At 32.4% G+C, this 18,729-nt stretch overlaps 1 protein-coding gene across 1 annotated transcript in view; it reads left to right on the top strand.

Annotated features, from left to right (window-relative positions):
- LOC133323690 (protein cup) overlaps positions 1 to 18,729 on the top strand; it is a 71,490-nt gene that overhangs the window by 11,641 nt on the left and 41,120 nt on the right. The window contains exons 2-4 of the mRNA XM_061532610.1: positions 12,777 to 13,570; positions 13,613 to 13,733; positions 13,960 to 14,553. Coding sequence (XP_061388594.1) covers positions 12,777 to 13,570; positions 13,613 to 13,733; positions 13,960 to 14,553 — 1,509 coding nt within the window. The remainder of the gene's footprint in view (positions 1 to 12,776; positions 13,571 to 13,612; positions 13,734 to 13,959; positions 14,554 to 18,729) is intronic.

Here is an 18,729-nt window from a genome sequence, read left to right on the forward strand (position 1 = left end):
TGGCAGTCATAACAATTAAGTCATAATTTGAATTTTTTTCTTAGTTACGCCTTTTTGCATTTATCATATAAACCCACTTGTAGTTACGTCTTTTTGTTTTTTGTTAATAGAAGCTCCTTTTTTGACCGCAGACGTGTAAAACTTTGTCAACACAATGTTCATTCAAAAAGTCAATTTTCAATTTTTTGTTAGTTACGCCTTTTTGCATTTTAGCTGACGATATATAATTATAAAAATTTTAATGCAATTTCACTATAAAATTGGTTCCCCATGAAGTAAAATTAACAAAGTAATAAAAAAGTACCAACTATTTTATGAGAGCACTACTAAAAGAGCAGAGTCTAACCAATCACATTTGGTTCAATGCAAATTCAGTATATCTGTTAATAAATATATGCACAGAATTTGAGAAGGTACGTTGAAGCAAGTTCCCTTGCTTCAACGTACCTTCTCAAATTCTGGTTGGTTCCACATTCGTGCCACCCGAAAAACAAATGATCGTTCAAAAATCAACGAGGAGAAGTGTGGAATTAAAAGTTGAGTATTACGAGTTGAGTGCGAGAATACAAATTTGTTATGCAAATATACTAGACAGTTAATCGATACAATATTATAAAATATTTTTAATAAACGTTGCTTTATATATATATATATATATATATAGGTACACCCAGAAAAAGCACTGAATAAGTTGAGACGTGGTCATGCCGATTCAACTTATAAACAAAACGCAATATCATATTATACAACCTCTCAATTTTTAGAGACTGGTACCCGAAAAAATTTCAATACAATAGTTTATGGAAGACATCAGCAGAGGAAAGGCAAGACGTTTACGAATAAATTGAGGTAGATACAAATTGTTACAATAAAGCCTGCGCAAAGTGGACACTACACCAGAATAAAGAACTTGAATATGACAAGCGAAGCTAAGTCTATCATCAATGATACAGCCTAAACATTTCATTTCATCTACCAGGGCAATTCTAGTTCCATACATGTACATTTGAAAACTAGGAAATGAACTCCTCACTGGTTTAAATAACATAAACCTAGATTTATCAACATTAACAGAAAAATGATTTAAAACAAGCCAATTGCTTATATCTGAAAGGGTATTATCTACGTCAGATTCCAATTCAACAATACTGCTGTTTCTGAAAAACAAATGCATGTCATCAGCATAAAAAAATGGGAAACAATTTTCGCTAGCAATGCAACTTGACAAGTCATTTATATACAATATAAAAAAGAGGGGACCGAAAACAGAACCATGGGGAACACCACAATTTATCATCCTTCCAACAGAAAAACTTCCATTAAATTGAACAAACTGAGAACGTTGCGATAAATACGAAAAAACCAACTTACAAGCAGTGCCACTGAACATAAATTTTTTTTTCAGCTTTCTCATAAATAAAGAATAGTTAACTCTATCGAAAGCCTTAGATAAATCGAGAGCTACTAATACACCGTAATTACCACCATCTACAGCTTCCCTAATAGTATCCGTAAGATGGAGCAAACATTTAGCAGTACTATGATCACGCCTAAAACCATATTGACAATTGGTCAACAACTTTCTACCATTAATATACTCTAAAATTTTGAATTTTATTAAGTGCTCCGCAACTTTAGATAACGCTGGAAGTATATTAATTGGACGCAAATTGTCCATACAAAAAGGGGCCTTACTTTTCGGAATAGGCACAACCCTTACAAGCTTCCAACAAGAAGGGTAAGTCGATGTAGTAAAAATCGTATTAAAAAATTTTAAAAGGTAGGAAGATAAATAAGGAAAAATAATTTTTAAAAATTAACTGGAATTCCATCAGAACCAATTGCATTAGACTTAACAGCACCTAAAGCACGAAAAACGTCATCCTCAAAGACGCAACTAAAAGAAAAGGAGTATATCTTTCGCCATCATAGCCTGTGAGATCTACAGGAACTGAGTCCAGGGTGGAAGCAGGTTGAATAAAAAAATCATTGAGATCATCAACATCCATCGAAGATGTATCGGGAAAAGAGTCATCATCTAAACAACCACTAGCTCTTAATTTCTTCCAGATTTGAGAGCTATCCAGACCATCGATCCAAATATAAGAGAATGATGTGAAATAGATGGACATTGTAGCTGGGAACTAAATTTTAATAACGAAGGTCGACTAAGAAGCATGAAATCAATTAACGATGTCGACGTGTGTGAAATATTTAAATGAGTCGGAATGAAATTGTGACAAATAGAAAGACCCAATCTAAATGTAATTTCTCTCATTTTACGGGCTTTAGAAATATCATACAAATTATAATTGAAACAGGTCGCAATGGGATTTTTCAAATACATCAATATTGCCGTGTGGCAAATAAAGAACCCCAAAAAGTGTTTTATCAATACCATTATCTACTTCAAGTATTATCCAAAAGAGAATAAAAAATTAAGTTTTTATATTATTATTATGCCATATTTTTAATGCCATAATTTTTAAGATAATTAAAAAAATGTATTACTGCCAGCAAATTCAATAATAAACAAATTTTCGTGCCTGCGCACTCTGGACCAGGAATCCAATTTTTTGGCAAAAAAGTTCATATCATGTAAAGATGATAAAACGTTATATATTTGAAATATGGGGACTTTGAGTTTTACACCAGTAAAATGTTATAACATTGTGGGTCACAGTACATTTGAAAATTGTTACACAACATTGACACGCGTCCAAATATTAAGATTAAATTACGGTCAATTAAACAAAAGGGACAGCTGATTATAATGAAAGTGAAAATAAACAGTAATATGAAGATAATAATAATTTTTTTTTAGTTTTTTTTTTTTCATATATTTAAAGCGCTATTTTGGATTCCATTAAATTGACTTTCAAAATGTGATTTCACATTTGTAATTCGTGACCATAGCTCTACAAAAGGTGTTCAAAAATAGTTTGATTAATTCAACTTTTAAAAAAATTGTCCACCATCTTCGTTTCACTCTATTACATTTTTTACTTTTTTCTTGCAGAATCGTAATCAGCGTTCGAAACCTTTATATCTGATATTTATTTATTTCATAAACCCACTGCTCAAATTATGGCCAAATATTGGATCTCAACCTGTTTTATTTAAATTAAGATCCAATAAATTGCAGCAATATAATTTTAAAATTAAATTGCTGCAATATTTTTGTTCTTTGGAATTTTCCTATATACATATATCCGAAGTGGTATATGTGAAACAATTTTGGAATTTAGTACTAAGTGGCTGGCACTAGTGTCCGAACTTCGAACATTATTGAAAAACTCGGATAATTAAAACAAACTAACTGAATTTTGGATCTTAATTTAAATTAAACAGGTTGATTTCCAATATTTGGCCATAATTTGAGCAGTGGGTTTATGAAATAAATAAATATCAGATATAAAGGTTTCGAACGCTGATTACGATTCTGCAAGAAAAAAGTAAAAAATGTAATAGAGTGAACCGAAGATGGCGGACAAATTTTTTAAAAGTTGAATTAATCAAACTATTTTTGAACACCTTTTGTAGAGCTCAGGTCACGGATTACAAATGTGAAATCAGATTTTGAAAGTCAATTTAATGGAATCCAAAAAAGCGCATTAAGTATATGAAAAAAAAACTAAAAAAAATTTATTATTATCTTCATATTACTGTTTATTTTCACATTCATTATAATCAGCAGTCCCTTTTGTTTAATTGACCGTAATTTAATCTTAATATTTGGACGCGTGTCAATGTTGTGTAACAATTTTCAAATGTACTGTGACCCACAATGTTATGACATTTTACTGGTGTAAAACTCAAAGTCCCCATATTTCAAATATATAACGTTTTATCATCTTTACATGATATGAACTTTTTTCCTGTAGATCTCACAGGCTATGATGGCGAAGGATATACTCCTTTTCTTTTAGTTGCGTCTTTGAGGATGACGTTTTTCGTGCTTTAGGTGCTGTTAAGTCTAATGCAATTGGTTCTGATGGAATTCCAGTTAATTTTTAAAAATTATTTTTCCTTATTTATCTTCCTACCTTTTAAAATTTTTTAATACGATTTTTACTACATCGACTTACCCTTCTTGTTGGAAGCTTGTAAGGGTTGTGCCTATTCCGAAAAGTAAGGCCCCTTTTTGTATGGACAATTTGCGTCCAATTAATATACTTCCAGCGTTATCTAAAGTTGCGGAGCACTTAATAAAATTCCAAATTTTAGAGTATATTAATGGTAGAAAGTTGTTGACCAATTGTCAATATGGTTTTAGGCGTGATCATAGTACTGCTAAATGTTTGCTCCATCTAACGGATACTATTAGGGAAGCTGTAGATGGTGGTAATTACGGTGTATTAGTAGCTCTCGATTTATCTAAGGCTTTCGATAGAGTTAACTATTCTTTATTTATGAGAAAGCTGAAAAAAAATTTTATGTTCAGTGGCACTGCTTGTAAGTTGGTTTTTTCGTATTTATCGCAACGTTCTCAGTTTGTTCAATTTAATGGAAGTTTTTCTGTTGGAAGGATGATAAATTGTGGTGTTCCCCATGGTTCTGTTTTCGGTCCCCTCTTTTTTATATTGTATATAAATGACTTGTCAAGTTGCATTGCTAGCGAAAATTGTTTCCCATTTTTTTATGCTGATGACATGCATTTGTTTTTCAGAAACAGCAGTATTGTTGAATTGGAATCTGACGTAGATAATACCCTTTCAGATATAAGCAATTGGCTTGTTTTAAATCATTTTTCTGTTAATGTTGATAAATCTAGGTCTATGTTATTTAAACCAGTGAGGTGTTCATTTCCTAGTTTTCAAATTTACATGTATGGAACTAGAATTGCCCTGGTAGATGAAATGAAATGTTTAGGCTGTATCATTGATGATAGACTTAGCTTCGCTTGTCATATTCAAGTTCTTTATTCTGGTGTAGTGTCCACTTTGCGCAGGCTTTATTGTAACAATTTGTATCTACCTCAATTTATTCGTAAACGTCTTGCCTTTGCTCTGCTGATGTCTTCCATAAACTATTGTATTGAAATTTTTTCGGGTACCAGTCTCTTTAATTCGAGAAAATTGAGAGGTTGTATAATATGATATTGCGTTTTGTTTATAAGTTGAATCGGCATGACCACGTCTCAACTTATTCAGTGCTTTTTCTATATATATATATATATATATAAAGCAACGTTTATTAAAAATATTTTATAATATTGTATCAATTAACTGTCTAGTATATTTGCATAACAAATTTGTATTCTCGCACTCAACTTTTAATTCCACACTTCTCCTCGTTGATTTTTGAACGATCATTTGTTTTTCGGGTGGCACGAATGTGGAACCAACCTCCCTTGCTTCAACGTACCTTCTCAAATTCTGTGCATATATTTATTAACAGATATACTGAATTTGCGCTGAACCAAATGTGATTGGTTAGACTCTGCTCTTTTAGTAGTGCTCTCATAAAATAGTTGGTACTTTTTTATTAATTTGTTAATTTTACTTCATGGGGAACCAATTTTATAGCGAAATTGCATTAAAATTTTTATAATTATATATCGTCAGCTAAAATGCAAAAAGGCGTAACTAACAAAAAATTGAAAATTGACTTTTTGAATGAATATTGTGTTGACAAAGTTTTACACGTCTGCGGTCAAAAAAGGAGCTTCTATTAACAAAAAACAAAAAGACGTAACTACAAGTGGGTTTATATGATAAATGCAAAAAGGCGTAACTAAGAAAAAAATTCAAATTTTGACTTATTGTTATGACTGCCATTAAACTATATAACTAAATTTGTTAAAAAAAATTATAGTCTATTATTCGTCATATGCAATATCACCCTGCCGGGCATACTTTTTCATTTCACATGACATGTTTATAGTTTTCATTCTCCTACTTCTCCTACACAATTATGCTTTTGTTAGTTACACCTTTTTACATTTTAGCTAACGATTTAAGTTTTTTTTAATTCATTATTGTATATAAAATTGTTTGGCTTTATTAGCTTATGTGTTGCTATGTATGAAATAAATGAAATTAAATTAAATAATGCTGAGAAAATCAAACAGACAACATCCAGTAAGATTTTGCAAAATATCACGTAATTTCACTTAAAACATTTCAAATTTACTTTTTTTAAATGATTAAAGAATGAAATTCATAAAATAAAAAATTTTACTTTGGTCAAACATTAAAATTAACGGCTGATTGAAATATATCGAATTGTGCTGTATAAATCATACGGGAAGAAATTTACTCAGTAACATTCAGTAAGTTCTCAGCGTAGAACTGTCAAACTAGCTCTTTCCTTTCGCTCTCTTTCATTGGAATTGAGTGAACAGACCAAATATTGAGTAAACAGATACAGATACAGTACAATGACCACTTTGTGCTGTAACACTGTGAATATGTTATTGTAGTCATTTTATATTTCTGAAATTAAGGAAGGGATTTAGCGGCAATTGAGCTAAGTTGTATGTCCTTTCAAGGACATAATGCTCTCGACATCAACTTTGGAAATACATTTTCATGCTCTAATATGAATATGCTGATCGAAGCTTGTAGCATCGCAGAAAGTAATTTCGCTCAATTTTTTAAACATAATTCATAGTTTATATCAATGATGCACACGGTGAGAGGATGGCAATTTGTAAATGTATTTGTGAGACTAGTACACAAAGCTAAAGCAGTCCACACACGTCAAACATGTGCTTTCCATCGGTGTGAATGAAATTAAAATAGTTTAATTAAATAACAAAGTTCGGTCTTTTTTACGTCGTCACTATCGCTGTCAATCTTTAAAAACTAAATTCGAAATGAAGTTTTGTTGATTCTTTTGTGGTCTAGGAGCTTCACACCGATCAAACGTACATGTTTGACGTGTTTGGGCCGCTTAAGCGTAGCCGCAAAATTATGCACACCACCATAGACATGTTTACTCGTTGAAGTCTCAACGACGACTAAACAAATGAGCGTAAGAATCCGTGTGAGTTGAGCTGACCGCTAGAGTACAAGGGCGTGCATCCCTGGTTTATATCATCAGCAAATCTAGACACAAGTACCATTTTCATGACCGGAGACATTGCTAATGGCCTATTGGAAGATTGTGCGGGTTTGCCAGTAGATGCTACAGAAGCAGTCACTGCACCAGATATTTTTTTCGAACGTTACCACGCCAGTCACACCCGCCCCTGCCGACCGAGGGGGCCACCTCCTTACAACCCCATAGTCCGGACTATGGAGGGTTAGAAGTGAAGGAAAAATACTAGCTACAGAATTAACACCAGCCAGTCTTATATTAGAAGGTAGACAAAAACAATAACACAATAGTTTTGACAAACAGACAAAAAATACTAAAATTATAGACGAATAATAAAATTTATTACATGAATGGGGGTCAGAAAATGATACTCTGTTATAAAAATTATTATAAATTTCACAAAAAGCGCGAAGTGGATTAGTTAGTACATAATTATGTCTAACTAGGAATATAAATACGTGTTCTACGGGAGGCAATACAAACACTTTGAGCCCCGAATTCTTTCCCGTGATCTTAGAACTATTTTCTGTGCACAGATTATCACTATCATAAAATCTAGCGTTCCGGAGATTCAGTACATTCTTTTCGAGAAATAAAAGTTCAATATCAAGAAACGCAAATGGTATATCGGCGAAAAAATTATTGAAATTACTCTTTAGGTTAATTTTTACATTGAAGGTTTATTAATAAGGTTAACCGACAGGCTTAGTCTTAGTCTTCTCTTGCTGTCACCTTTTTAATCGCGAAAAATCAACCAGAACAGGATAAAAATTCAAAATATCTTTCAAAAACCGTAATGATTGTAATATGCACAAACATTTTGCTTCGAATAAAAGTATTTTTTGTTTATCTATGGCCTGTTCCAGAACCTGCAAGAATGTACAATTTTTTACTACGATAACAATTTTCCCTTTATGATATCGGAAAAAATAGTCAAAATTAGTAGATTCTTGCAGTACGGGAACAGGCCACTATTCTTCAAATAATAAATTTGACAGTCAATGAAGACTACGAATTCGCCTCCAAGGTTTATTCATAAGGTTAACAGGCAGGCGAATTCACGCCTTAGCCTTCTCATGCTGCCAACATTTTAATCGCGAAATACCAACCAGAAGGCCAGAAGAATTGAGTGAACATACGAAATATCGAGTAAACAGATACAGCTATTATGGCTGTCTTTTTATAGTGCTTACAATGACTTACACTTTCTGATGTCCATTAAGATAAATTCGTATTTAACTAGCAGAGACACAAACCATGCATATTAACATTACAGTTAACAGAGTTCTGTAAAAGTTAGTCCCAATTTAGATTAGGCGAGTTTACTTGCGGCAAGTCTTTGTTTGTAGGTGAGAGGGGCAAGGGGTATAGAAATGAAAAAAAATTGCTCGTACCGACAATTTTCTGGCAATTCGTTTTGTGTATTTCGTATTTATTGACATTTGATATACATATATTTAAATGTGAAAAAACAACAAATAAAAAAATATTTTGGAAACCGAATTGCCTTGTATAGACGCATGGAGCAAGTTCAAAAGAGAACGATAAAAATTGCCGCAAGTAAACTCGCCTAATATAAATCAGGACTTAACAGAGCCACTCGAAAAAGTTATATTTTATGAAAAATTGCACTTTTACTAAAAAATCACATTGTGGAATATCTGAAATAAAATATTTTTAGACTTTTAATAATTTTTCCTAAATTTGTACAATTTGGGTGTTCGATAATTGCCAGCAGCATTATATATACCAACATATTTAATATGCCCACTCCTGCTAATAGGACAATTCTTCCAGGACAACATGGGTATCGTTGAAAAGGTTATTGAGCCTACTTTCCATTTCAGTAGTAAAAAGTTTCAAAAAAAAATATCCTTGATTAAGGATAATTTGGTGTCCATTGGTCCATCAGGACAATTCTTCCAGGACAACATGGGTATCGTTGGAACGGCTATTGACTCTACTTTCCATTTCTGTAGTTAAAAGTTTCGAAAATGTTGCCGGATGGCGCCGTATTTAACGATTTTTGAAAATATCCTTTATTAAGGATAATTTGGTGTTCATTGGTCCATCAGGACAATTCTTCCAGGACAACATGGGTATTGTTATAAAGGTTATTGACTCTACTGTCCATTTCTGTAGTGAAAAGTTTCGAAAATATTGCCCGATGCCGTCGTATTTAAAGATTTTTCAAAATATCCTTGATTGATTGGTAGACTCAATAAGCTTTCCAACGATACCGATGCTGTCCTGGAAGAATTGTCCTGATGGACCAATGGGCACCAAATTATCCTTAATCAAGGATATTTTCAAAAATCGTTAAATACGGCGTCATCCGGAAACATTTTTGAAACTCTTCACTACTGAAATGAAATGTAGACTCAATAAGCTTTCCAAAGATACCCACGTTGTCCTAATGGACCAATGGACACCAAATTATCCGTAATCAAGGATATTTTCAAAAATCGTTAAATACGACGGCATCGGGCAATATTTTCGAAACTTTTAACTACAGAAATGGAAAGTAGAGTCAATAACCTTTCCAACGATACCCATGTTGTCCTGGAAGAATTGTCCTATTAGCAGAAGTGGGCATATTAAATATGTTGGTATATATAATGCTGCTGGCAAATTGGGCAAATTTAGGAAAAATTATTAAAAGTCGAAAAATATTTTATTTCAGTTATTCCACAATGTGATTTTTTAGTAAAAGTGAAATTTTTCATAAAATATCACTTTTTCGAGTGGCTCTGTTAACTTTAACAGAGCTCTGTTAACTGTAATGTTAATATGCATGGTTTGTGTCTCTGCTGGTTAAATACGAATTTATCTTAATGGACATGACTTTGTGCTGTAAAACTGTGAATATGTTATTGTAGTCATTTTATATTTCTGAAATTAAGGAAGGGTTTTAGCGGCAATTGAACTAAGTTGTATGTCCTTTCAAGGACATAATGCTCTCGACATCAACTTTGGAAATACATTACAGTAAGTTCTCAGCGAAGAACTGTCAAACTAGCTCTTTCCTTTCGCTCTCTTTTATTGGAATTGAGTGAACAGACCAAATATCGAATGAGCAGATACAGCTATTATGGCTGTTTTTTATAGTGCTTACAATGACCACTTTGTGCTGTAAAACTGTGAATATGTTAGTCCCAATTTTGATCAGGCAAGTTTACTTGCGGCAAGTCTTTGACTGTAGGAGAGAGGGGCAAGGGAAATAGAAATGGAAAAAAAATTGCTCGTACCGACAATTTGTTGACATTATTTGTTGACATTTTATATTTATTTAAATGTGAAAAACTATTGACATCAAAGGAAAAAAGAAATATTTTTGAAACCGAATTGCCGAATTGAATAAAAGAATTATATAGTCCCAATTTAGATTAGGCGAGTTTACTTCCGGCAAGTCTTTGTCTGTAGGAGAGGGGGGTAAGGCGAATAGAATTGGAAAAAAATTGCTCGTACCAACAATTTTCTGGCAATTCGTTTTGTGAATTTCGTATATGTTGACATTTTATATTTATTTAAATGTGAAAAAACTATTGACATCAAATGAAAAAAGAAATATTTTCGAAACCGAATTGTCTTTTATAGACGCATGAAGCAAGTTCAAAAGGGAACGATAATAATTGCCGTAAGTAAACTCGCCTAATATAAATCAGGACATATCTGACTCGCTTACAGCATCGAGTTGATATCTCAAAAATTAACATTACGGTTTGTTAAGCACATATATATGAGAATTAGAAAAGTGTGCGTTAGGGAATTTTTTGTTTGTAATTTTATAAGATACTTTATTATACGCCTTCCATCAATTTGTAACCCAATGAGGAGTTTTTTGATTAATAAATTGAATTGAAAAATTAAAAAAAGAAGATTCTAGGTTGTGACTAATAACTTGAAGATGAAGATGAATTTCTGTAATATATTAATATAATATATTAAGTAAAAATATATATTTTGAATTTTTTTAAGATTATTTTGTAGTATACTGGCTATATAAGGTTTTTTGGCTTGGCCCTGAAATGAGTAAATTAATAATAATATTAATAATAACAATAATAATAATATTTAACCCTTTGTGGGTTAATAATAATAACAATAATAATAACAATAATAATAATAATAACAATAATAATAATAACAATAATAATAATAACAATAATAATAATAACAATAATAATAACAATAATAATAATAACAATAATAATAACAATAATAATATTTAACCCTGTGTGGCCCATAATATTTAACCCTGTGTGGCATCTATATTTAACCCTGTGTGGCCCATGTTACCCGCAGGCAACAAAATGTTTTACAGCTTATATTTAATACGCATCTAGTAAATATACATTTTTTATATTACATATGTTAAAGAACCATTTTTTATCAACTTTTGAGCTTTTCAATATAGAGAAGAGGTCACAAATGTGTACAGTACCACTTTGTATATACAGCCGAAGTTTAGTCTGTTCCAGTACATTTCTAAAACATTTCTAAATTACTCTCAAAGTACAAAATAATTTGAAAATTTCGTGAACTCAAATCTAGTAAATAAAAATGTTTAAAAATGTTTACAAAGAGAATGCCATTCTGTTTTGTGTTCTCTTAAAATTAGTTCAATGTTTTACCAGTTTTGGGAGTTCAGGAGCGGGTTTTGAGTAAAAAGTTGCAAAACTAGTAATATTAGTAGATTCTTTTATGTTCTGGAACGGAACTATTATTTAATTTTTTTTCTTGTAAAAAAGAGACTATAGAATAATTTTTCGTCGACATGACATTTGGCTTTATTTATATTGAACTTATATTTTTCTGAAAGAATGTACAGTATCTCGCGAATGCAAGTATTTGGAGACGTCATATTTTGTTTATATCCTATTTAGGATAGTTGCATTAAATCTGTGCACAGAAAATCGTTCTATGGCCATGGAAAAAATTCGGAGCTCAAAGGGTTAATTGTTATGTTTTCACTGTTGTAGTTATATTCATATCATGGTACAATTATAAAAGGTAACAGCAAATCCCAGCTAATTTGATTCCAACGTAATACTAGTGTCAATATGAATTTGACTAATTATGTTTTAAAAATCACCCAACAGGAAAATTGGGAACGCATACAATTTGAAATTGTTCTTTATTATATGTGCTCCCGTATTCAATTTACTCAATCTGCCTGCTGGGAAAGTTTCAGGAAGCAAATCTTTCTTCAAGGAATAACTCGCTATTCCCAGCATTTTCATATGTGTTACACATATATGTGGCAATGGCTCAATTATAGGAAAGATGTGGAAGCGATAGAAATATAAATTTGAAAGATTTCCATTCATGTTTTTCAATTTTTATTTTGAGGATTCTAAAATATTTCATTTTCAAAATAAAAATAATTTGATGATAATTTGTTTGTTTGTTTACATTTTTCTGTCAAATGAGTTGACACTAGTAGAACTTACAACAACAAATTTCCATGTGGTTGTTGTATCGTTTTTTGTACAACAACACTTGCTGTTACCTTCTATTATTATACCATGTATTCATATTTAGTTATATTTTCGGGATTTGGTATTGTAATTAATTATAGTATGCAAATTATTTCATTAGCCTATAAGTCTGAGTTTGATTTTATTCGTTGCAATAGCTGTTAAATTTGAAAATTAAAAACCTACAATATACGCATAGAATAAGTAACACATGCGATGATATGCTTTGTTATTTTTTATTTTTACTTGTAGAATAAAACATTGGACATCAAAAGAAGCGAAAGCATGGCTCTAATGGAACTCCCAAAGAAGATGCTTATAAACGAAATAATAAAAATCGCAGAACGCAATATTCGTGTCCAGAAGTTGAAGGAAAAGCAAATGATTACCAGACCATCCGTAATATCTGTTGCTATACCGTTGCCTCCACCTTCAAGTCTACCGTTAGAAATACCGACATCGCTCACAAATGGCAGTGAAATGGAGTTTGGCAGTGAGACTGCTAAAAAGACTGCAACAACGTATGCGCAACAACAAACTTGTATACATCACCACCATCACCATGATCACCACAATGAGGAGGACGTATTATCATTACAAGTTCTGTCAGCACGTTCGTCCACTCCTTACACGCAACCAATGTCATGCACAGCAGCCAGTTGTGATTTGGAGAATGTAGCTGAACATGTTAGTCCCGTGAAAGACAGTGATGGCAACGCGCCCAAACAGAACATTCGAGAAATACGCGAGACATATAAAGTCAAAAAGATTCCATTGATTCCATCGAAATCGATATCTTCGTTGCCATCATCTAACATATGCAAAAAACATTCCAAAACTAAATCCGCAGCGAACTCAACTGGAATACGCTACACTCGTGCTAATCTTCTTATCATCCGCAACGAGATATCGGCTCAAGCCAAAACAAAACAACAAATTCAAATTTCATCAAATGGACCGCCAATGATGGTAAATTGTGACGTTATTGAGTTGGAAGCTCGTCTAAAACGACTAGCTATATGGAAGGACAATGATAATGATGCACCGTCCGCTATGTATGGTACCAGACAAAACAACATTAACAACAGCAATATGAGTAATAATAATATGAAATCTCGTTGCAATGATATGATGCCGGCGTTTGTTAAACGTAAATTCATGGACGAATCTATTATTAGGAGTCAGCCACCGCAGCCTGTTGAGTTTAAGGTAAGCTTATTGTTTATGTCAATTCTTAAAGTTCATGTCTCAAATTCAATTTTTTCACGAACAAACGTTGTAGTGCTAATTTTTTATTACATGTGAATATAATAAAAATATTCATCCACGGTTATTGAGACTTTATCTTATCGGGACCAATGAAATTTAAAGCCTGATTCTATAACATCTTCAGTGACAAGTTTTCAATTAAAAATATATTTGGCTTTCACTTTAGGATCCAGCAATAATAACCAATCAACGTCGTATCGGCAGCGGTCGTATACAACATCCCAAATGGTCTGTTAACTATCCTCAACAACAAGATACCAACCAGCATCATCATTCATCATCAAAATCTTTTGAAGGCTTGCATGATTTAGATGTTCAAAAAAATGACGACGATAAACTTACTGGGAAATTTAAATTGTTACAGTTCTTGGATAATGGAAAAATTAGCAATCAGGAAGTACACAATACGCATCATTCCGCAGTATCAAATATTGTTGGTACTACAATAAACAAGGACGGTAAAGCCAAAGATCGTACGGACATCGGGAATTCTAATTATGTCAAACGAGTTGTGTCTGGGTTTTTAGTTGTGTCCAATCCCAAGGATAGAGAAACTGAGGACAAATACGAACAACATCATAAAAATCATAATGAGGAACCCGAGTGGTTTAGTTGTGGACCCACATCCCGTTTGGACACAATAGAACTCTGCGGTTTCGATGAAGATGATGATCACCATTCTGAGAGAAACAGTAGTCGTCATAGCAAAGGAACACTTGATGTCGATGATGATGAAAGCAAGGAGAATCAAAACCATCAGGTAAGTAAGGTAAGCTATATTACATCTGCACCTGCATTTTTTCAGTACGACCAGACGATTTATACCAGCAAAAGGTATATATGGGATTATTTTTTTTTCGGCGTTCCCACCCCTCTCATTCCCACCCCTGCCGACCGAGGGGGCGACCTCCCCTTACATAGGGATGGCGTACACACCATGATCCGAATCATGATGGGATTTGAGAGTGGAATAGAAAAAACCAGCTACAGAATCTACTTCAACCGCCAGTTTGTTATTAAGTTTTACTACTCATTTAAAAATACAATAATATTAGATTTTATTTGTTCTACGCTCAAGCAAAAATCTACATTAGAGTATACAGAGTTAAAGTCAATACACATTTTACTAAGAGGATCTCCCATAGAGTAATTCGTGCGGTGGAAGTCTACATATAACAGTTGATAGTGTCTACTAGATCGGAAAGGAACATTTATTCTAATAGAAGAAATTAGGAAAATATTTTTAGTACCATCATAGTATTCAACATAATACGTCTACTTTTCAATGTAGGCAAACGAATTAATTTTAACCTGCTAGTATAAGATGGCAACACAAAACTACTATTCCAATGTAATCCTCTCAGTGCAAAAAGTAAATATTGTTTCTGCACGGATTCGATTTTATCGGAATATATTGCATATTGGGGATCCCATACAACAGAACCATATTCTAAAATAGGTCTAACAAGAGACGTAAATAGTTGTTTCGTTATATATGGATCCGAGAATTCTTTGGCCCACCGTTTTATAAATCCTAAGACACCATAGGCTTTATTTACCATAGATATAACATGATTGTTAAAATTTAATTTGGATCCATTAGAATACCAAGATCATCGAAAGAATCTACAGTTGATAAAACCGAACCATTAATATAGTAATGGCTTATCGAGAAAGAATTTCAAGAAAAACACATATGTTTACATTTATTTAAATTCAAGTCCATACAATTTAGGCTGCACCATTGAAATAGGCTATTTAAATCATGCTGGAGTAAATCAGTTTGCTTTTCAGAATGATGGGTAATGAACAACTTGACATCGTCTGCATACATGAACAATTTGGAATGCGATACAGAATTTGGCAAATCATTTACAAACAATAGAAACAGAATCGGGCCTAGGTGACTTCCTTGCGGAACACCTGATGGAACTTTAATCGATTTTGAAAGACATCCCTCAAACAAAACTAGCTGTGTCCTATTTTGTAAGTAAGATGAAATCCAATTTACCAAATTTATACTAAAGCCAATATGATTTAATTTAAAAAGTAGAAGCTTTACTAAAGTCTGTATAAATTGTATCAGTTTGTTTACGCTGAACAAATCCCTTTATCACAGTAGAAGTAAAGTGTATAAGATTGGTAATAGTTGAAAGACCACTACGAAAACCATGTTGATATGGACTTAACAAGGGTTGAATTCTGTGTGAAATAACGGTAGTAATTAACTTTTCGAACAATTTTCGAATAGCACTTAATTTTGCAATTCCTCTATAATTCGAGACATTTGTTAGACTATCAGACTTGTGTAAGGGTATTATATAAGACTTCTTCCAACAAGTAGGAACATAACCATATTTAAGGGAATAATTTAATAATAACGTTAGAGGTAATGCTAATGTATCTGAACAATTCTTTAGACAATTCTTTGTTGGAGATTAATGTCACAAAATCGATTAATAATTTCAGAAGTAAATTGGTTTAAATTTATATCAGATGTCAATGGATTAAGAGCTTCTGACTCTGGCAATGAAAGCCACTTCACAGATGGCATATTAAGATCGCCATTATTAATTATGGATTGTGTTGCTAATATATGCGGATTATAGATATCAAGCTGCGATGAAGGAGGAATATATGAACAAGTGACGAATAATTTAAATTTACCCAATTCAATGGATATGCCGACAAATTCTATATGAGTTAAATGATTTAATTGGATTACATTAGTGGAATATTTGGCGTCTACTGCGATGAGGACACCACAACCCATTTTATTTAATCGATCTTTTCTAAAACTTTGATATTTTGAACTTAGAATTTCACTAAGATATTGCACAGATATTTTAAGCCAAGTTTCAGAAAATACTATAATATTATAATCAAAACCATGGCTATCAGTATATAAACGAGTTAACCTTGTATTTAACCATCTTACATTCTGGTAGCAAATAGTAAGAAAATTATTTAGTTTTTTGAAGCCGTTTCTGGTTTACGAGGCAATCGAGCCAAATTTTCTGTCCTTTCTAGAAATTCTTTTACGAATGCTCTAGCAGGCCAAAAATCTCTCGAGATCAACTGTGTAAATATATCTTCATGCACTAATATTTTAAATGAAGATCTACTCTCTGAATATACTGATCGAAGCTTAAAGCATCGTAAAAAGTAACTTCCCTCAATTTTGGATTTAATATAATAATTTATATCATCAGCCGTAGTATCCGGTGCAAACCTAGATACAAATACCATTTTCATGGCTGGAACCGTTACTAATGGTCTTTGGGAGGTTTGTGGGATTATACCAGTTGAAGCCACGGGAGCAGTCACTGAAGACGCATCAGATGAAGGAAGTGATAACTCCTGTATTCCATGAGTAGTTGTCGTAGTTTTACCTGGCGCCTTTTTCGTAGATCTCTTGCGTTTCTGTCCAGAAACTGACGGCGATGACTATTATATTTAGACTGAAAAAAATACAATTATTTTAGCACTAATTAAAAATGATTCACCACACCAATTAGTACAATATGCACAAAATTATTAAAAAACACTTTCAAACACTTTTTAATACACAGACACTTATTTTATCACAAAATATTAATATTTTTAAAAAAGGTTACGGAGCACAATAAAATTGATCAACAATCACGACAGGGTTGCCAAAGGTCAACCCTGATTTAAATTTTTTGGAAGCTGACGTACACTGTCCAACTGTTAAAATATTCCATATAATTCAGGGACCGTAACGGTTATAAGTAATATCAAATCAGTTATAAAAAACAATAACAAATTCTATAAGTTTATTTACGTAAAAAGAGTTTTATTAATTATAATACTTCTCAAATGAGTTTTTTTTTTAACGGAAAAAATAACAATCATTTTTAACAGTTAAAAATCAAAGTTTTTCCGTTGAATAATAAGTTTTCAAACTGCGCAAAAGACCGACGCGCCTGGAAATCTTTTCTAAGCTCGGCTTATGGAACGAAAGTTCTGGCACCAGCCAGCTAAGTAAGTAATAATTTTTCATATGGGAATTGAGAGTGTTTTCTTAAGATCACTCAATATCCTTAACGGACTCGTCAATACGAATCTACTGGTATATGACGCTATAGGTGTCCCATGTCTCTAGCATGAAGAGTTAATTGTTCACATTTTCAAAAATGACTGTTATTTTCGTTCCCTGATATAATTAAAAGCAATGCTTACTACAGCCGAACACGATTATAGTAAACGCTAGATATAACGAACAACATTTGTTTTATAAGTCGCTTTATTATTTTCAATCCATGCTGAAAATATAAATTTTTGATAGTTTATATCCTTTTGATGGTTTGTATCCTAAGAGTGAACACAAGCCCGCCATCTTGTCTTCTCCACTTTTCAGACTTGTTTTTATAATTTTTCCTTGGCCAACCTAGTTCCAGGTTACGATTTACTTTATTTGTTTTGCAGTCAAAATTCAAGTTTTTTTGTCGGGGAAAATTTCTATCTTCCAATGACATTTGGTCCATCTTGATGACAAATGTATGCAAAATACCCTAACTTTCTCTTTTAATTTAACGTATTTTTCGTTCAAATTGTTTTCATTACAACTATACTTGCGGGGCCGTTGTTAACAATAATATGTTTCTTTGCTTTTCTTTTCTCAAACCAAATATGGAAAATTTTATTTATAAAAAATTATATATCATGAAAAACGAAAAAATCGAAATTTAAGAACTATTGGTTTTAATTAAGAAACAGGTCACATAAATTCAAACATTTTAGTAAAAGTCTATATAAATGACGTGTAAAAAACGTATGTGTAGAGGAGGAGGTATGAAACATAAATTGAATTGTAAAGTCAATTCTGTTGGCGTGGTTTGAGTATGTTTTCTGTGAAGTTGTAGTTTATAACAATGTGATATTATTGCCATGGAAGAAATAGCAGATATAGTTG

Source organism: Musca vetustissima, unplaced genomic scaffold (genome assembly GCF_032173495.1).
Source record: "Musca vetustissima isolate MV318-11 ecotype Yass unplaced genomic scaffold, APGP_CSIRO_Mvet_v1 utg12320, whole genome shotgun sequence".
Classification (NCBI taxonomy): Eukaryota; Metazoa; Arthropoda; class Insecta; order Diptera; family Muscidae; genus Musca; species Musca vetustissima.